This window comes from Eulemur rufifrons, chromosome 23 (genome assembly GCF_041146395.1).
Source record: "Eulemur rufifrons isolate Redbay chromosome 23, OSU_ERuf_1, whole genome shotgun sequence".
NCBI classification, from domain to species: Eukaryota; Metazoa; Chordata; class Mammalia; order Primates; family Lemuridae; genus Eulemur; species Eulemur rufifrons.
This window is the reverse complement of record NC_091005.1, coordinates 25730670-25751278: the sequence shown is the minus strand read 5'-3', so window position 1 is coordinate 25751278 and position 20609 is coordinate 25730670. Positions and strand designations below refer to the sequence as shown.

General features: G+C 48.0%; 1 protein-coding gene across 3 annotated transcripts in view; it reads left to right on the top strand.

The window, feature by feature from the left end:
- Window positions 1–16951, top strand: part of LOC138374003 (liver carboxylesterase 1-like) — a 31885-nt gene extending 14934 nt beyond the window's left edge. For 2 of the 3 annotated variants that reach the window (XM_069456739.1, XM_069456740.1), the window contains exons 7-15: window positions 1443–1547; window positions 3736–3774; window positions 8127–8267; window positions 8701–8703; window positions 9610–9690; window positions 9958–10105; window positions 14909–15040; window positions 16021–16093; window positions 16386–16951. In XM_069456739.1, coding sequence (XP_069312840.1) covers window positions 1443–1547; window positions 3736–3774; window positions 8127–8267; window positions 8701–8703; window positions 9610–9690; window positions 9958–10105; window positions 14909–15040; window positions 16021–16093; window positions 16386–16569 — 906 coding nt within the window. In that variant the 3' untranslated portion in view covers window positions 16570–16951. The remainder of the gene's footprint in view (window positions 1–1442; window positions 1548–3735; window positions 3775–8126; window positions 8268–8700; window positions 8704–9609; window positions 9691–9957; window positions 10106–14908; window positions 15041–16020; window positions 16094–16385) is intronic. The other variant, XM_069456738.1, reaches the window with a different exon arrangement.
- The last annotated feature ends 3658 nt before the right edge of the window (window positions 16952–20609 follow it).

Sequence of the window (20609 nt, the reverse complement as noted above, 5' to 3'; positions counted from 1 at the left end):
TGCGCCCTCCCCATGGCCCTGCCACCACGGAGCCCGCCTTGGGTGCATCTGGGCCTTCCTCTCTGGCCGAGCTCTGCTGTCAGTTCCTGTGACCACCCCATCTGGCCCTGGGCTTGGGAACTCCCCTGTGGTTCCAGAAATTTTTCCCCCTGTTTTGGAAAAGGAACATGTCTACACTCACAGCTCTCCCCCCCCATCCCGGATCATGTAGGAGAGAGGCTGGCAGCACTGGCTTTGCTGAGATGCTCCCTTGGTGCATCAGATGTGGCATCAGAAAAGTTGAAGCAAGGATGTGCAGGGCAGACCACCCCCAAGTGTCCCAGACAGGCTCAGGGGAGCCTCTCCTTCTGGAGTGTTTTCTTCTTACATTTTTTTTTTTAAGACCGAAAGAGGTTCTGGGATGGGGTCAGGGGTTCTCTATGCATTAACAGGTGCCCTTCAGTGGCTTTGCCTTAAGACACAGGAGGACACATCTGGGCCTATGTTTGTATAGCCGTTGGGCTAAGAATGACTTTTTTTTATATATATAAATAATTGAAAAAATATAATAAGAAGAAGAATATTTTAAGACTTGTGACAACTGTATGAAATTCACATTTCAGTGTCCATAATGAAAGTTTCATTGGAGCACAGAGGAACGCATTTAATTTCCTTCCGTAGCAGAGTTGAGAAGGTGCAGCAGAGACCACATGGCCCACAAAGCCTCAGATATGACTGTTTGTCCCTTTAATGAAAATGTCTGACCCCTGCCCTGGAGAATCACGTTTGGTTATTGCTCAGGACTCCAGCACGTGGCGGTGCAGGTGGAAACTCTTAGCTGTGCCGCAGACGCCCCACTGACTGAGAAGCACCATCCGTGCCTCAGGACGGACGCGCGCTATTTTCCTGTAGGGCCCCGTTTAAGTCACACTCGGTACTTTCTGAAGTGTCTTGGTGCGAATCACCTTATCCAGGCCTCCTGCAATTCTGCACGTTTCAGTGTGTGGGAGACACGGGACCCTCCTACACACTTCCCACGTATTAGCTCATCTTACAAGGTAGGCGCGATCATTATGGAGAAACCAAGGCACAAAGAACGCAAGTGGTTTGCCCGAGGCCAAATGGCCAGTATGCACAAGAGTTGGGCTTGGAAACCAGATGGTGGGTTTCGGGGCTCCATACCCTTAAACCTCTCTTGAGACACTCAGCTTTGAGGTCATTACACCCATTTTAACAGACAAAAGGTAACAGACAGAGGCCGTGTGTAATTATGACTCACGTCACATTTCAGATTAGGCACAGAGGCAGCACTCTGGGGGCCCCAGCACCCACACGTCTGGTCTAGAGTACTTTCTGCTCCCCCTGCTGTCTTGCAAAGTGGTCTGGGGACAGAACACATCTTTCTACCTTGACGGAGGGAAGGGACAATGCTCTTGAGCTCTTGCTGCCTGTGATCTTTGCAGCAAGTTGCTGTCGCTGCTGGGTGTAAAACCACCACCTCGGCTGCCATGGTTCACTGCCTGCGCCAGAAGACAGAGGAGGAGCTCCTGGAGGCTACACTGAAAATGGTAGGTGGGTCCGTGCTAGTCCCCCCGCCCCCACCCCCGCATGCAGTCGTGGCCCGGGGCTTCATCTTTTCTGCTGTCCTCTTGCCCTGAAAAAACTCCCTGGGACAGTTGTGCACCTCTCAGGAGTCTCTGGATCTGAACAGGGAATTTCCTTTTTGCTTTTTTTATTAAAACATACCTCAAATATCAAAAGAAGTCCAAAAATACATGAGTAAAAATTATGTAATAATTCTCCAACTTTATGGAAACTTAATATTTTGCCATTCTTGTTTCAGATGTACTTTAAAGAAATTAAACATGACATATTCTCAGGGAGAACCAAAATCCTAAATTTTTCGGACTCAGTTGTGAATCTAGGTAGCCACTCATCCACCCATCCATCCATCACCTGCCTGGTAATTGTCATCCATCTGTCCATGTAGCCATCCAGTTCTCCCGTACTCCATGTATTGACCAACTCCATCCGTCCGTCCGTCCATCCATCCATCCATCCATGCTAACTGTATGGGGGGAACATGGGGGAGGTGATGCAAACACAGATTGGACATGGTACCTGCTCACAAGTAACTATCCATATACTTAGTGGGTTGAGTATGGTGAGAGTACAGAGAGGGAAAACATTCCTTATAGCCAGCAGGGATGCGTCACAGAGAAGGTGACATCTGAGGATTGATGGATGGCTGTGGAAGCCATCTGTCATCACAGGGAAGCTCGACAGAACAAACGCCCAGAGAATACAGCATCTAGAACCAATGGGAGCTATTCCCGTGGTGGGAGAAGAGTGTGAGTTGTCAGCTCAGCAGTGGCCTGAGGCCTGGACTCCCCGTCTGGACCCTGCAGACCTGGGGATACTCCTGGACGCCCCGGGCACGTCTCTAGCACTGGGCTCTGCCTGCGTGTCTGTGGGTTGCGTCCAGTGTGTCTGTGGGGGTTGGGTCCTGGTTCATCAGGCTGTAATATGGAGAACAAAAATGTTTAAAAAATTAAAGCACAACTGGTTCTAATGTCTGGAAATAGGCAAATATTTCAGCAATTCTTCACGTAGCATAAGAGGACCCAGCTTATAAGGAACTAGCTGGTGACTTTGAAAATTCAGACCTACGATCCCAGGACACTCTTTTGAGATTTTCTGAGATCTTATGGAAGTGCTTCCATGATGATCCACTGCCCCCAGCTCTCACACACACACACACACACACACACACGCTCACACTCACACTCACACTCACACTCACACTGACTCACACAGACACACACACTTGGCTGGTGGGGCTACAAACCCATAATGGAGGAACCCTTTCCCATCACTTCCTGCATCCCAGTCAGACCTGTTAGCTACAGTGTGACATGACAATCACTGCAATCTTGGTGAACACACACCAAAGAGAAGCATCATGGAGCTTGTATGAGTCAGGACTTTCTAATGCAGGATGAGAAAGCCCATCTCAAATTGCCTCAAGCAGAAAAAGAAATGTGTTGCAACAGAATCCTTGGGTTACTGAAAAGTCCAAGAACAGATGGCTTCAGGCATGGCTGGATCCAGATGTTCATAGGATGTTATTGGGAATCTTCCTGTCTCTATCCTTCCGTTTTGCACTCCTCTGTGTTGGCTTCACTCTCAGGCAGATCTGTCCCCTGGGGAGGTTTAAGACAACAGCACTCTGGACTTATATTCTACCTGCTTAGAAATCCTCTTCCCCAATAGTTCTAGCAAAAGTTTTGGGGTACACTCTGTTGGACTGACATGGGTAAGTGCCCATCCCTGAAATAATATCTGTGTTTAGGGCGATGGAACTCCCTGGGTTGAATATAAATACCTGAATTTATGGAGTAAGAGAGGATACGTGGGTGGTCCCCCAAACAAAATTGGGGTGTCATTGCCAGGGGAACAAGAAGGAGAAATGGGTGGCAGTCACGGCAGTCACCAACAACAGACTTTCTCTCCAGAGCTCCTGCCACCCTGGCCAGGGTCCCCAGGGCCTGTCCTTCCCTTGCTGGTGCCTGCCCCTCCCTCAAGTTCGCCCACACCCTGTGCTCACACCCATAGAGCTGGTGTCCTGCCCACTTCCTCTTGGCCCTGCCAGGGTGGCACCAGGAGGGAGAACCCGACACCTCTGGTGCACAGCCACAAAGATCAGCTTTCTCCCGGGAAGCTTCTCACCCACATCCTCTGCCTTTGTCTCCACAGAAATTTCTTAGGATTGATTTTGATGCAGACCCCAGAGAGGTAAGGACCTTTGGTTTCTTGATTAAAGGTTTTGAGTCTTAACATCTTTAAGCTCCAACTGACTCTGAATGAAACAATTCTCCCTTGTGGAACCCCCATAACTCCTCATGTGTATGGTGCTGAGGCCCAGAGAGGGGCAGTGACTTGCCTGGGGTAACACAGCCAGGGGACCAGAGGCAGGACTGGAACCTGTTTCCTGTTCTCACAGTCCAGTGCTCCCAGGCATCAAATGTGAGACTCCCGGTCTCACCCACCCCCTTTCTTATTCACCTTTCCTCTGCCCAACATGGCCCTGAGGGAGGAGGCTGGACCGGAGCCTCCCACTGTCAGGAGGCAGAGGTCACAGGAGCCTTCCCTGAGGATACAGATCCCCTGGGAGGCCACAGGTTCATCTATACAGGGGGAGCTCGGAATCTCAGTCCTGAGAACCCCCTCCTCCCAGCACGTGGGTCATTCCAATAGTGTCCTCCACATCTTCTCCTGCTGTCCCCCCAACAGGTCGCCAGGGTCTGGTGGCATCACCTGTGCAGCATCTCACAGTCCTGCCCTCTCTGCTCCCCCCCTGGAGATCACAGCACTTTTCCCCTAACAGGTCTTGTGAGGATTGAATGAGTCATGCAGCCAATCAGCTCAGGCTCTGTAAGCACTGCCCGAGTGCCAGGACCTGACTCGGGAGCTGGGGACGTAGCAGTGACACACACAAGATCCCTGCCCCTTAGAGCCTTCCATTCCAGTGGGGCCGTGTACAGTAAAGACCAAATAAAATATGTAGTGTGTTGGTGATGGGTGGTGTTAAGGGGTGGAGCTCACCAGTGGTTTGAACTTACGTAGCAGGGTCAGGAACGGGCTGAGTGAGAAGGTGGCATCTGAGCCGGGCTCCGGAGGGGGGAGGCAGCTGTCAGGGAAACTGGAGGGGCCGTCCAGGCAGGGACGGCTGCTGCGCTGGTCCTCGCTGAGGCAGGAGGCTGGTCTGCAGAGCTGGAGAGGAAGGAGCCAGGGGACAGACGGGCTGGAGGCTAAAGAGGTAATGGGAGGTGGGAGGTGGGAGGTGGGAGGTGGGAGGTGGGAGGTGGGGGTGGTCACTTGAAGCACTTGGACTTTGATTTGGAGTGAGAGGGGAGGCTTCAGAGGGTTTTGAACAGAGGAGAGACATGATCTTGGATTTTACAAAGGTCTCTGTCTGCTGTGTTGAAAGTAGACAGTCGGGAAGGGGCCTGGAAGGTGCAGAGAGACCAGCTGGGAGGCTGCTGTGCTGGAATCATCCAGGCCAGGGGTCCTGGCAGCTGAGACGAGGCCACAGCAGTGGGGTGGGGAGTGGCTGGAGTCTGGATATGTTGAAGGTGGGATGTGCGGACGGACAGCGCGTGAGGGGCGAGAAAGACGGGAGTGAAGGATGCCCGAGCTTCCTACCCCAACAAGGTCATACTCGTGTCCTCTGAGTGGACAGTGGCAATTACTGTCACTGTCACTGCTGCTGATGCCAGTCTTCCCCCTGTGGATGCCGTCCCACTCAGGCCTTTGTTTTCTCTCTCCTGCACTTTTGCTGTCTTCTACCCCCACTTTCCTTCCAGTACCAAGTCCCACGGTGCTGCCAGACTTACCCTCCTAAGCACGCAGTAGCGCCTGTCTCCCTACTTCTTACAAGCCTGACCTTCCTTACCAGAGCCACCCCCCTGCCCCCGTGGAGTTAGTCCTTCCAGACCGAGCTGAGTGCCTGCTGTGTGCTCCGCCATCTGACCCCCTCTCTGGTCCCTGCCCCACGGCCATCCCAGCAAGCCCAGGACTCCCTGAAGTTCCTGGTATTAGCCCTGCACAGTGACACCTCTGTCTCTTTGCTCATGGAGTTCCCACTGTTTAGAAATTCTCACCCCTGTCATGCCCTCTCAATCCCATTCATTCCCCAGAGCCCCCCACAGGTGGTGAGCACCTCCTCCGTGTGGCCTGCCCTGTTCCTTCCTTCCAGACTCGTTGCTCCCTTGCCAGCTGCCCACAGCAGCCCTCTCTGAACCGCGTGGCCTCTCCCGGCAGCCCTAGTTGCACCCTGACCCCGGTCTCTGGTGTCAGCTGTGTGGGATGAGTTTTGAGCCTCGTGCTGCTGGGTCTGGTTCACTTTACAGAGCTTCTCCTTTGGGCAGCCGGAACTGGCCTGTCATTCGCTGGCCCTGGCAGAGCAGGGAGCTACAGGGTCTCAGAGCCTGGGAGTTGCCCAGTTCCGCGTGATGTCCAGGGACGGAGCTCTGGCCCACGGATGGCAGAGCTGGAAACACGGCGCACAGGACGGGTGTCTGTGAGGGCATCTGTAGTAACAGTGCTAACTAGTAACGTCTAGGATTTACTGAGCCCTTTCCTGGTCCCAGGTACTGTGCTGAGTATAATAGTTTGTGTGTGCTCAGCCATTTACCTCACAGTAACCCATCTCATAGACGAGAAAACTGAGGCACAAACAGGTACAACTGCGTACCCAAATGATCGTCTAGTAAGTAACAAGAGGCAGGTTTCCAATCCAGGCAGTAGTCTGGTTCCGCAGCGCACGCTCTCAGCAGCTACACTCTGGTGACTGTATGTGAAACATCACTGTGCGCAGAAGCCGCGCCCCAGATGGTGGCAAAGAAGTCAGGCTCTACTTAACCTGTGGCCATATAAAATTTTTCATCAAAGGTAAAAGCTAAAATTGAAACATTCATCAATATAATGGGAGCCCGCCCCTGATTATTATTATTATTTTTCTTTGAGATAAAGTCTCACTCTGTTTCCCAGGCTGCAGTGCAGTGGCACCATCACAGCTCACTGCAGCCTCGAACTCCTGGGCTCCAGTGAACTTCCTGCCTCAGCCTTCTGAGTAGCTGGGACTACAGGTGGGTGCCACCATGCCCAGCTAATTTTTTTTTTTTTTTTTTAATTCTTTGTAGAGATAAGGCCCTACTGTGTTGCCCAGGCTGGTCTCAAGCAGTCCTCTGGCCTCTGCCTCCCAAACTGCTGGGGTTACAGGCGTGAGCCCCCACCCCCAGCCCCTGATCCTTTACGGGCGGTATTCCTCTCTCATAGAGAATCAAGTCCCAGTCTAGGCACACTGAGTGGTGAGAGCTCAACACCTCTTGAAAGCAAAGCATTTAAATATAGATAGGTGGATATAGTCGGTCCTCATTAATCATGGATTCTGTATTTGTAAATTCACCTACTTGATAAGATTTATTGTTAACCCCAAAGTCAATACCCACGGCACTTTTGTGGTCGTTCACAGCCACGTGCAGAGTGGCAAGAAGTTTGGCTTGGATGACGTGCACGTTCCCGTCCGAGATCAAACGAGGCAGCTCTCTGTCTGCTCTTCTCATCTCTCAAACTAACAAGGGTCCTTTCCGTGGTTCACTGAGCACCTTATTTTTTGCGTTTCTGTGCTTCGTGTTAGTGATGTCCCTGTCCCAGATGGCAGTTGGTGCTGCCGTGCTGTCTCTGCTCCCGAACGCAAGGAGGCTGTGCGGTGCCTCGCGGGAGCACAGCTGTGCTGGAAGAGCTGTGCCTGGGGGGTGAGGGGCAGTGCCGTGCTGCGAGTTCAGGGATGACAGGGCGACAACACAGCACATCCAGAAAAACGAAGAGGAAGTTTTCTGATCCGTACATGAGGCCATTCTGGAAAGTGCTAAAGTAACATCTGCAGTGTGTGATGAAGCTGTGGGAAGGATGGAAAAGCAGCTCAATTAATGCATTCGTGAGATGACAAAGGAGTTTTTAGAAAGCACAGTGGACAGCACGCTGTGAGGCTCAAAGCCAAAGAGACTTGCAGTCACATTCCCCAGGGCCAGACAACAGCGAAGCCCTTCCCGGCTGGTGTTTTAGCATAAATAAATACCAAGTATAATTAAGTCCTTGTGAGAAATATCTATTACGTAAAATATCTTCAAATAGAAATCCACACATAAAATAGGGTTGACCAGAGGCTCTGAGGAACCTAATCCTAAACTTCCCCTGCAATTAATGACTGAATATTCGCTAACTCGGCGTTCGGAGCAATGTTACAGAACATCGCTGCTGGGAGTAACAAGTCTCTGTCTCTACAGATGGAGACACACATTGCAGATTGAAGTACATGTAATGTATATACATAATACACGGATTTCGATCTGAGTTAAGATCGGTTCCCTCTCCCATCACCTTACCACTGCCAGCCCCTGGTTGAAGTCCTACCGTCTGGGGTCACACAGACTTTGCCCCCTTGGTCAGGACCCTGAGCTTCTGTGGCCACTGCCTGGGGCCACACAGGCCCATGTGCTCCCCTCGCCCTCAGGCAGGCAGATGGGGGACAGGGGTGCTGTCTGGGGAGGGGAGGCTCAGACGCTGTCCTGTCTCTTCCCCAGAGTCACCCCTTCCTGCCCACGGTGGTGGACGGAGTGCTGCTGCCCAAAAGCCCTGAAGAGATTCTGGCCGAGAAGAATTTCAACGCTGTCCCCTATGTTGTCGGCATCAACAAGCAAGAGTGTGGCTGGCTCCTTCCAACGGTGAGCACGTGCAGCCTCAGACAGACTCAGCGCTCTCCCCAGTCAGCCCTCCCTGCTCCCGCCCCAGACGTCCTCCTTCTCCAAGTCCCCATCTGAGTCCAGGGCAGCTGTCCCCTCCCTCATGAGTTGTCATTTCCATGGAAACCTCTGGGATGGCCCAGCTGTGACGGGGGTGGCATGGCCCCGGGAACCCCTCTCCCCAACACTCTTTGATCGTCTTCCAATGAGAGAATCCTGCGGTGTCCGTGCCGGGAGGGCCTGAGGAGGTAACGGTTGTGCAGATGGGAAACGGAGGAGCCTGGAACGGGGAAGGAGCTCAGGCGTTGAGGCGAGTCAGGCCTGGGCCTGGCAGCTTCTCACCTTGGGCCCGGTGCGCAGTTTCCCCATAAATCTCCACACAGGCTCTCAGTCATCTCTCTGGAGAGATTCAGAGCAGGTCGGTTCTCCTTGAGTTAAGATTGACTCTAAATGCGCAGCAAGACCTTCCTTCCTGTCCAAGATAACAAAGCCAACCCTAGTTAGAGCAGGAGGACAGGTTTTATCCAGAAACACCATTGCAACAGGGAATTGTCCGGTGTGGACGGGCCCCAAATCCCTGAAACAAAGGCTGGAGATGTTCTGAAGCCTGGGCTGTGCTGAGGGAAAGCACGGTGGGGTGCGGAGTTGGGGTTGGTTAGTCCGTGAGGCCAGACCACCTGGATCTGTGGGTCCACCCTCCCCTGGAGGAGAAACAGGAGGCAGGGGTGTGAATGGCAGCGAGGCCCTCCCTGAAGTGAGGCTGTAATCTTCGCACAGGACTGGGAGGGAGACCAGGGGTATCTCCCTGGAGGTTTGCACTTCATAGCCAGGCCCCTCAGGTCCTTGAGGAAACAGTGTGGGTGGTAGATTTGCATCCCGAAGGGCAGAGAAAGGCCTTATAACTGGAAGCTTTCTAAAGTCACTGCTCTGGGAGGGGCCCAGGGGCCTCTGCCTGTCACCAGGTTTTGGCTGCAGCAAAGAGTAAGTTCCCTGGCAGGTGGAGCTTTCTCAGCCAGGGGGCTGGGGCCACTGTAGGTTCATGAGCAAACACACACACACACACACACACACACACACACGTACTCACGCTGCACAGTCTTCCAGTTTCTGTTAAATTTTTTTTTTTTACCCTCTTTGCAATTCTTAAATTTCTAGGTGTAAGTGCATTTGATTCATTGATTTTCCCAATTCATAAAAGACCCATGGTTTTTATGGCCCAACAAAATTAGAGGACCTACAGCCTGTGTTGTTGTGGTTGGTTGGTGAGGTTGGCTGTTGTTCATTCCTGAGGATTTACAAATGCTTAACCATTTTTTTTTAATAGTTGATGGGCTATCCACTTTCTGAAGGCAAACTGGACCAGAAGACGGCCACGTCACTCTTGTGGAAGTCCTACCCCCTTACTGTAAGAGTCTAGGAATTGTGGGAATTGGGTGAGATCCAAAAAGGGGCAGGGACTTGTCCCGAATCACAGATCAATTAAATTATAGAATGGAGACTGGGGCTTGGGGGTTCTGGCCCTCATTTTTCTACCGTCCCTACTTCACCACCCGGGCGGTGGGGGGAGTTGCCCAGGGCTGGAGAGCTTCTCCATCGATGCAAGCCTTGCTGACTGGCCAGAGAAGCTGCACTGCTCACCCGGGAACGTGGTCACTGTCTTGATCTGTTTCAGGGCATCCCTGAGGAGCTGACTTCGGTAGCCATTGAGGAGTATTTAGGAGGAACAGACGACCCTGTCAAAAAGAAAGACCTGTTCCTGGACTTGATTGGAGATGTCCTATTTGGTGTCCCATCTGTGATTGTGGCCCGACACCACAGAGGTGAGTCCCAGAGGTTGGACAGCAAAGGAACATTGGCCACACCAGCTCCAGTATTTGACCTGCCAACCTCCCAGCATAGACAGATGTGGACACTGCCGAGGGTCAGGCCTCACAGGCAGGTTCCATATGACATGGGGTGTGGCGCTGTCCTATTTTGGGTTCTGTCTGCAGCAGACTCTGAGAAAATGGTCCAAATGCATGTAGTTTATTTGTCAGGTGATGCCAGGAAACAGCAGCAGGGAGGTGGGGAAGTGTCAGAGGAAAGAGGTGGAAGACCATCCGTGATGCATTGCCAAGCAGGTGTCCACTGTGCACAGCTGGAGCTGGGAGCTGTGGGACACAAGCAGAGGACATGGCTCGGGGTTGTCCCTTCTGAGCAGAGGGAGCTGGGGTCTTTATCCACCAGCTCTCAGTTGTTATTGGTTGAAGGCTGTTCCAAGGAGTTGTTAATTCCCTGGTATCTTGACCGAGGGCACACATGGGTCCATTAGTCCCTGAAGGGCTGACAAAGGCCTCAGGCGAAGAGGTGGATGCTGGTGGTGGGCGTCAGGCTGGCAGACCCAGAAACAGGGCATGTGGGTGATGTGGGTGAGGCAGCAACAGCATCTGCTACAAGGGCTTCCTGCCTGGGGTGATGGTGGGATGTGGGCTGGAGGACAAATATTGGAAGACGCCTCTCAGGAGGTTTCCAAGGTCAGAGCTGACGGCAAACTAGTTTCTTAATTAGTGCAGCTGGGGGCACAGTGGGAGACAAGCACCGGATCAAGATGGTTGTCCAGGACCAAGAAGGCCAAACGGAGGGAGGAGTAGCAGGTGTGGGTGGTCTGGAGAAGTCAGTGTCTGTGGCTGCAGGTTTTGTCCATCTTGGTGAGTGCTGGAATGGACAATCAGAGGGCCAGGGCGGGGTCTACCTTGAAACCTTCTGACACTGACGGAGGCTGTGTGGGTGTGGTGTGAGGTAAGGATGCACAGGCTCACCTAGAGAGGTGTCCTCTTCCGGGTGCCATTTGGGGATCCTCCCAGACCCACCTTTTCCTACCAGCTCTCCTTTGCCTAGTCTGCAAGCCCGCAAAGGGTTCTGCGGTCCAGACCACTCTCTTTTCACCATGCTGGAAGCATTTTGAAATTCAGGACTTTATAAGCTTGCTAAAACCTGGCGACAGCTTACCCAGTATGTGCCCAGGCCCAGCCCCGTACAGGCAGGTGCAGGTGCTCGTCTCCACTTCCTCCTCCCGAGGGTCCCGAGGGGCCGACTGGGATTCAGTCTGTTCTTTTATGAACTTAGTTTTGCATGTTGCCATGTGTCTGATCTGTGGAGTTCTCTTCTACATCTTCTGCTGGCCTGGCTACCCGAGACTTGTGTTTTTTATCTGATATTTCATGTCTTTGAGTTGCTGGGTCTTTTTCCCAGGACTACACAGATTTTATCAACTTTCATTTTTCTGTATTTGTCTCACTCTTTTTGAGAAAAATAACTTCTGAATATAAAGTTAATGTTTCTTTTTTTTTTTTTTTTTGAGACAGAGTCTCGCTCTGTTGCCAGGGCTAGAGTGAGTGCCATGGCGTCAGCCTAGCTCACAGCAACCTCAAACTCCTGAGCTCAAGCGATCCTACTGCCTCAGCCTCCCGAGTAGCTGGGACTACAGGCATGCGCCACTGTGCCCGGCTAATTTTTTTCTATATATATATTTTAGTTGGCCAGATAATTTCTTTCTATTTTAGTAGAGACGGGGGTCTCGCTCTTGCTCAGGCTGATCTCGAACTCCTGACCTCAAGCGATCCACCTGCCTCGGCCTCCCAGAGTGTTAGGATTACAGGCGTGAGCCACCGCGCCCGGCCAAGTTAATGTTTCAATTGTAGAAAGTTTAGAAAATATGGAAGCACATAAAGGAAAAATTAGATAACTATCCTAATCCCTCTACCTGCAGATATGTATGGTAATATTTTTGGTATTTTCTTCTAAGAATTTTTTCATCTCATATTATATAAAAATTAATTTTCTGTTATAGTTCTATCCATGCAATGCCATGTTGTGATGATTTTCTTTTTTACTCTAATTGTAAATGAGGTAAGGATTTCCTTAATATTGATTTAAAAAACTGTCAAAAACATCCATTCTTCCATCAAATAGATATATGAAAATTTAATTTAATATTTCTATCCAGTTGGATATTTAGATTGGCTGCTCATAATTTGGGGCTGCCAATAACATTATTATTCTCAGCTTTATATGCATAAATTTTCAACCATATGTCTAATAATTTTCTAGGGTTTTTCATACAAAATTACTAGGCTGGCCCATAGGAACATTTTGAAGCTCTTGATGCATTTTGCAAAATTGCTCTCCAGTATATAAGAGTGTGGATTTCTTCACTCCCTTTCTCACCTGGGATACTAAGGTTGGAAATTAAAAGAATGCTGCCAATTTCATAAGCCCTCTTCCACCAAAAAAAGGGACATAAGGCTACGTTTTAATTTGCATATCTTTGATTACTAGCTCTCTCACTGCCTATACTTCACTAGTGTTCCTACTTCTTATTGCCCAAATCTGTTCCTTACTTTCTTTTGAAGACTTCTGTTGTGATTGTATGAATTTTATAAATCTCAGTGGTTTTAGGCAAAAGTTTTTTTTTTAAAAATGTCTTTTGGGAAGCATGCTGCCTAAAATAAATTCTCTCCTTCACAAAAGTTCTTTCCTCTGTGGTTGGGCTCTGAGTTCCTTTGTAAAACATTTGAGTGGCAGAGGCGAGGTCAAACTCTCCTTTCAGCATGTTGTGCTTGACCTTGAAGCGGCCCTTTATTTACCAAGTGCGCTAGGGACCTCAGAAGGATGACCTGTTCCAAACAACGATTCTTGATAAACCAAGGGTGCAGTGGTGGAGGCTGAGGGTGATGATTAAATAAGTTATTCTTCACGTTCACGTTGGGATGACATATATTGGTAAATTTTTTTCTGGATGAATATTTAATGATGTTAAGAGATGATTATAGTATGTTACAAAATAACATATATAGTATCTTTCCAATTTGACAAACACAAAAGGGAGATAGGGCTATAGTACTAAAATGGCCTATCTCTGAGTGGTGGGATTATTAGTAATTTTTTGTTCAGTTTTTTTTTCTGCATTTTCTTTTTTTTTTTTAAGATATATATTTCTTTTAATTTTTCTTTTTTTTTTTAAATTTCAGCTCATTATGGGGATACAAAGTTCAGGTTATATATATTGCCCATGCCCCCCCATCCCCCCGAGTCTGAGCTTCAAGCGTGTCCATTCCCTAGACAGTGCACATCGCACTCATCATGTAGATATGCACCCATCCCCTCCCCCCACCCCCATTCCCCCCAGTCAGAACTTCAAGCGTGTCCATTCCCTAGACAGTGCACATCGCACTCATCATGTAGATATGCACCCATCCCCTCCCCCCACCCCATCCCCCCCCAGTCAGAACTTCAAGCGTGCCCAACTAAATTTCTTACTGTACCCATAGGGGGAAAAGTTATAAAATTTCTCCACCAACCCAGTTGGGGCCTAACTCTTTCTCTGTCAGGGTCATTCCTTTGTGGACATTGTGTCCAATGCAAAGTGCTGAGCTATAGGGCTGGATGGCCCATGAGTTATCCCTGAGGAGCAGGGATTGGTGGCTCCACTGAGCCAGTCAGTAGGGAAATTGACATCTCCCTGGGTATGGACAAGTGGGTTTAGTGCTAAGAGAGGAAGGCAGAGGAGAGGAGGAGAGAGGTCAGGAGAGAGGCAAGGTCACCCTTCCACGGCCCCTTGTCATCTCCACTACTACATTATCAGCCTTAAAGCTTTAACACTCCCTGGGCCAAGCAGGAGACCGTGAAATATGAAGTGCTGAGTTTTGTGGTTTCCTGAGAAATAAGAGACCCATTGTTCTCTCTCTGCCTATGTTTGTATTTAAATATCCTTGTTTTCAAGCAAGCAATTTGGATTTGCATCACTCTTTTCAGAAATGGGTAAAAAAAAACCACTGGACATGATTAAAACTAGGCTGAATAGAAGACACCTATCAGGGTGTATATATTCTCCAAGGGAATGAACACTAGTCCCTGTCTTATCAATGAAATAGAATAGTGTAGGCCGGGCGCGGTGGCTCACGCCTGTAATCCTAGCACTCTGGGAGGCCGAGGTGGGTGGATCGTTTGAGCTCAGGAGTTCGAGACCAGCCTCAGCAAGAGCGAGACCCCATCTCTACTAAAAATAGAAAGAAATTATATGGACAGCTAAAAAATATATATAGAAAAAATTAGCCGGGCATGGTGGTGCATGCCTGTAGTCCCAGCTACTCGGGAGGCTGAGACAGGAGGATCCCTTGAGCTTAGGAGTTTGAGGTTGCTGTGAGCTAGGCTGACGCCACGGCAGTCACTCTAGCCTGGGCAACAGAGTGAGACTCTGTCTCAAAAAAAAAAAAAAAAAAAAAAAAGAAATAGAATAGTGTAAACTGGATGTATATAGATTTGCGTGTATGTGAATGCATCATGCGGCAAAGGGATCCAGTGTCCCCGTAATGATAGTTATCCTAAATTGGTCAACCCAGGGTTTTAAAATTCATTTATTTAGTATTCACTCATTCATTAACTCGTTCACTCATTCAACAAATGCTCTGCTCAAATCCCATTCTACCTTAACCAGCTAAGCAGCCCTCAGGAAGTCACTAAATTTTTCTGAAAGGGTTTCTCACTGTGCTGATCACCAGGGGTTTCCCGCAGGGCCGGGGACCTTGACACCCCCCAGGGCTGTGTCTGGTAACAGGAACTGTGCATGAATCGTGTCTTCTCAGATGCCGGAGCCCCCACCTACATGTATGAGTTTCGGTACCGCCCAAGCTTCTCATCAGACATGAAACCCAAGACGGTGAGAGGGGACCACGGGGATGAGATCTTCTCTGTCTTGGGAGCCCCATTTTTAAAAGGTAATGGCTCTTGGTGGCTGTGAGCCTGGAGTTAGGAGATGTGGGTTCCAGTCTTGGTTTGGAGGCCTTGAGCGATTTGTCCTTCTGTCCTGGTCTTAGTTTCCTGATTCACTGTAACAGGGTCGAATGCCATTGTGCAGCCCCCACCCTTCCTCCTGCTCTGACACGCGTGAAGGAGGATGTGCACTCATGTGCCCTCAGCCAAGGTCATTTTCAGAATCCTGGCCTGTGCCATAGATAAGGCAGAGGTGGGTCACCTGCAGGGCCCTGCTCTAGGGCCAGAATGTCACTACTCCATTTCCCTCTCACAAGAGCATATCAGAATGTGAGTGAAGTTCAGGTTAGAATTGCCGTTAACCTTGAACTGGGTCTAATGTGTGTCTGTCTGTCTGTCTACTTATCAAATCATGTATCTTTAACTTCAAAATATTTAATAACATAATATTTTAAAGAAAACCCTCCACAAGTGCCTTCAACACCTTAACTTTCAGCAGTAATGGATGACTGTGACCCAAGTCCTGGTTGTTCATGACACACCAGTGCCTTTGGGTGTCTCTCAGTCTGGTGATCCCTTAGGACCTTTGCAGCTCTGTTATTTTACAGATGTGAAACTGTGGGTGTGTGTAGGAGATTGAGAAAGGTTCCAAGGGAGCGCAACTCTGGGAGTTGGGGTTCCTGTAGAGGAAAACCTTGGGTGTGGCATTGGGACCCTGAGTGGGGAGAAGGCAGGTGGGGGTCACAAAAGAGAAAGTCAGCCAATCCATGGATTGTCTGCACGCCCATTGCTGAGTTCTAGATCATTCATCATCAAAATTACAGTGCAGTCAAATTAACCAGGGTCTTCTTGAAATGCAGATTTCAACCCAGTGTCTATGGAGCAAGGACATAGACTCTGTGTTAGTAACAACCTCCCAAGTGATGCTAACTCTATTGAACCATGAACCACACTATGCATAGAAAAGGTTTTTTTGTTTCCACAGGTGGTGCTTCAGAAGAAGAGTTAAAACTTAGCAAGATGGTGATGAAATTCTGGGCCAACTTTGCTCGGAATGGGTGAGCCTGGTGGCAAAGATGGGGCAGGGTCGGTGGGGGCAGGTGGATCTATGGGGAAGGAGGGACAGCTTCTAAAGTTTGAGCGATTAAACTCCCCACCCTGACACCACAGTGCTCTGAAAATGAGAGTTCTCTGAAAATGGACAGGCTGCCCCAGGACATGGTGAGCTCCCTATGTCTGGAGGTGTATGAGTTTCCTAGCATACATGAGCCAGGAGATCCCTGGAAATCTCAGAGGATTGCTGGGACCACACGGCAACTTTAAGGAGTTTCTATATGATTCTGTTCCCAGGAACCCCAATGGGGAGGGACTGCCCCATTGGCCAGCATATGACCAGAAGGAAGGGTACCTGCAGATTGATGTCCCCACGCAGGCAGCCCAGAAGCTGAAGGACAAGGAAGTGGACTTCTGGACCAAGCTCCTGGGCACGGAGGCAGCAGAGAAGGCAACCCAGACAGAACACACTGAGCTGTGAACGGGAGGCCCCGCCAGCCTCCAGAGCCTGGAGGAGCCAAGACTGGGCTATTCTATAGAAGGTGATCGTGAGTGAGAGAGCATCAGGTTGTGGGGGCTGGAGAATTGTCTGCTGGGAGAGGACACAGGGCAGGGAGGGACAATTTTTGCACTTGTGACCTCAATCGTGGGAATAAATCTTCTTTTAGAGGCCAAATCAGTGTTTATGTCTTAGGCTAGTGATTAATGCACTCTCATCAGAGAGAGAATAATGAAGCGGGAGGCACCAGCAGTAGGAAGGCGCCTCAGCTGGGGACGGCTTGGCCTCTAGACAAGCAGCACCCAGCAGGCTGGGCCCTGGGAGGTGCTGAGGGGACCCTGCACATGCCCCGTGTCTCTGAGCCCCGACAGCTTCTAATGGTCGGACTGGGGCTGGCCAGAGTGCAGCCGTCCTCCCTCGAGTTGGAGTTACCCGTGGAGATGGAGGTGGCACAGGCTGAGCACGAACCTGGATCGGGAGAGGGAGAGGGGCCGTGGTGACCTGTGGCAGTGTTGTGTGGCCTTCACTGACCCTCCCATAGGTGTGCAGGACCTTCCTCAACATACACAGTAGCGTCCTAGGCCCTTCCATGAGGCTGTCTCTTCCAACAGCTGGTCTGAAGCCGCTCTGTGGTCTGGACCACTTCAAGTCCAGGTAGTGACCACCTTGGAATAAGTCCCTGAAGTGTCATCCGAAAACTCTTTTAGAATCTCAGGAATGATTTCTGGGTTCTGCTGGGATGTAGAAAGTTCTAAAGAGTGTCAGTCCTATCCTGACAACAGGAAGAAGCTGAATTACTTTAAAAATCATTACTTTTCCTGCACAAAAGAGGTGAAATTGCAAGGCAAATGATTGCCCTAGAATTTAAGGGAAGACAAGGATATATGGGATGTGAGCACTGGCTTCCCTTCCACCTACAGGCTGAAGACAAGGTCACTATAATCAGTAGAGTCTTTGAAAAGAATAATGAAGTGCGAAAGGCCAAGTGTGGCCTAGTATGAGAGTATAAAATTCCTGGGAGCCATATAGCTAATTGAGAGTTTAAACCCACACAAACTCTTCTCTATGGACCTCTCGCAGGTGCTCCTGAGAAAAACCTGAGCTCCTGAGAAAGACAACTTCAATATATCAAAAAGTAAAACTCAAACTATGGGACTGGATACATATTAATTATTACTGCCCTAGTAACTAGGAGAATAAACTAGACAAACTATTATTCCATCACAGATAACATTTTAGCACAGATAAAGTTACATTCTAATAACGGTCCGAACTGCCCCACAAATTAAATTCTGATTTTTTTTAATTACAAAAGTTTACATTGTATTGTGCAGACAGGAGAAAGCCTGACTCCAGGGGTGCAGGCTTGAATCCTGCTCTGACCATAATCCCCCAAGGAAAAAGGCCAGCAAACCTTGTCCGTTGTCTTCCTCAAGGCACGACTGAAGACTTATTGAGGCCCAGGATAAGGAAAAATTGAAAAACCCCTGGGCGAGGGACAACAAACCATCCTGAGTCCAGTTCATTGGTATTTACTGCTGGGGAGGAGAAAGAAGACCGAGAAAGTCCTATCTTCAAAACTGAGGATCACAGGGCCTGCCTAAGATTGAGGTTAGACCAAGACAAGAGAATTGTCACCAGAATTATCAAGTACCAGCAGGTGCACAGGGAAGGCCTAAACCGAAGTAGTGGAACAAAGCATTAACAAAACCCTTCAGAAAACCCACCCTAAAAAACCCATTCAAACACAAGCACACCAGAGTAAGCACAAGCACAAGGTAACATTAGCAGAATCTGAATACAACAATGCACTTAAAATAACCATAGCAACAACACAACCCAAGTCCTGCTTATCTCCTGACTACAAAAACTTAATTCCCCAAATATACACAACCACACACACGGACTGACACACCAACACACATGTGTGCTCATGTGTGCAATCAGTCTTGTACAAGATAAGGCATGGCCATTTCCAGGCATAAATGCTATTTACTTCAGTTTGTAGTCTCTCACACATGATGTGCAGCATTGAATTTAAAATTGGAAACATACAAAAGAGCAAGGAATAAACCCATTAACAATAGACAAAGCAATCAACACAACTAGATTCAGAGATAACCTAGGTGTCAGAACTAACAGGCTGAGAATTTAAAATAAGTATAAGGAAAACATATAAGGACAGACGGGAATTTCTGCAGCAATGTAGAAAGTGTAAGAAAGAAGACATTGGAAATGGTAGAAATTAAAGAAAAAATACTAGAAATGAAGAATGCCTCTAATGAATTGAGCAGTAGACCTGACACAGTTGAGGAAAGAATAAGTGAACTTGAAGATAGGTCAATATAAATTACTCAACTTAAATAAAAAGAGAAAAAGGATTGGAGAAAAAAACAAACAGACACAGCATTCAAGAGATGTAGGATAATATCTAAAGGTCCAACATATGTATAACTACAATACCAGAAAGAGAAGAGAAAAAGAACAGGGAGAAAAAAATATTTGTAAAGATAATGGCTGAGAATTTTCCCAAAATAATGAAAGATATCAAAGAATCTGAGGGAGCCATAAACAAGATTAAGCAATAACATTAACATACATATTTAGACACTTAATAAGAAAATATTGAAGGAAGCCAGAGAGAAAAGACATTACATACACAGGAACAAAGAAAAGAATTATAGAAGGCTTCTTACTGGAAACTATGCAAGCAAAAACAACAAACAAACAAACAAACAAAAAACAACAACAAGAAGATACACCTTTCAAGTGCTGAAAGAAAACACTTTCAACTCAGAATTCTCTATTTCACAAAAATATTATTCAAAAATAGAGAAAAAGAGACTTTTCAGAAAAACAACTGAGATAATTTATTATTAGAATACCTGTGCTACAAGAAATATGAAAGGAAGTTCTTCATGTAGAAGATAGGTGATACAAGGAAAAAATTTGGATCTATACCAGCAAAGTGAACACTACAGAAATCTTTAAAATAAAAGTTAGATTTTTGTCTTAAGTCACTGTCTTCGGCAAAAGCAGTACCAATGAACTGTGAACTTAGAGCATATTTAAGAGCAAAATAATGACAAAAATAGCACAAAGATGGAAAATAAGAATGTAAAGTACACTGAAGTAAGGTTCTTATAATTGATATTATATTGTTTGAAGGTATAATGTGATTAGTTAAAGATGTATATTGCATACCAAGGACAACCACTAAAGATTTTTAAAGAGATATGAATAAGGAACCAGTAGTGGAGATACAATGGAATCATAAAAAATAATCCTAAAGCAAGCAAACAAGATAAAGGAGAAAAAAAAAAAAAACCTATGAAGAAATTTAAAAAGTCTTGTTAAAATAACAGTTTTTAATCTAATCATGTCAATAACTACATTAAATGAAAATGATTTAAACATACCAATTTAAAGAGATTGTCAGATCAGATCAAAGAAAAAGCAAGACCCCACTAAACACTGTCATGGGGAGTCTGTCTCCACTTTTTGATTTTGCTGATACTTTTTAAGCCTCACTCCTCTTTTGTCCCCTCTTGCCCCACATCTGGAAAGCTGATAAAAAAGCCTGGGTGCTTCCTCCCTTTGTGCTGGTGGAAGATTCAACCCATGAGAAAGTTTACCAGGGCCCCAGTGCAGAACCTTCACACCACAGCTGCTCATCCTGAGACAGCCTCGCAGAGATCCCGGAGCCTCAGTGAGGTGAAGAAACAGTGTATTTTTTCCATTTGGTTTAAAGAGAAGGGGTGACACTATAGAGCAGAGGACAACAAACTAAAACCCTCAGGCCAAATGACAGTAGAGGTTTTCCTGTGAGACTGTGGGCTCTTTGGGGTCAGGACCGTCAGATTCCCATTTGTGGTTCCTTAACAAGTCCCTGGCAATGGGACTGTATGGATCAATTGAAAGATGACCAGCCAGATGGATCTTTACACATAGATGTGGACATCAGCCATCGGTGATCTATTGATTATAACTTTAAACTCTATAACAATAGTAATAGGAACTAA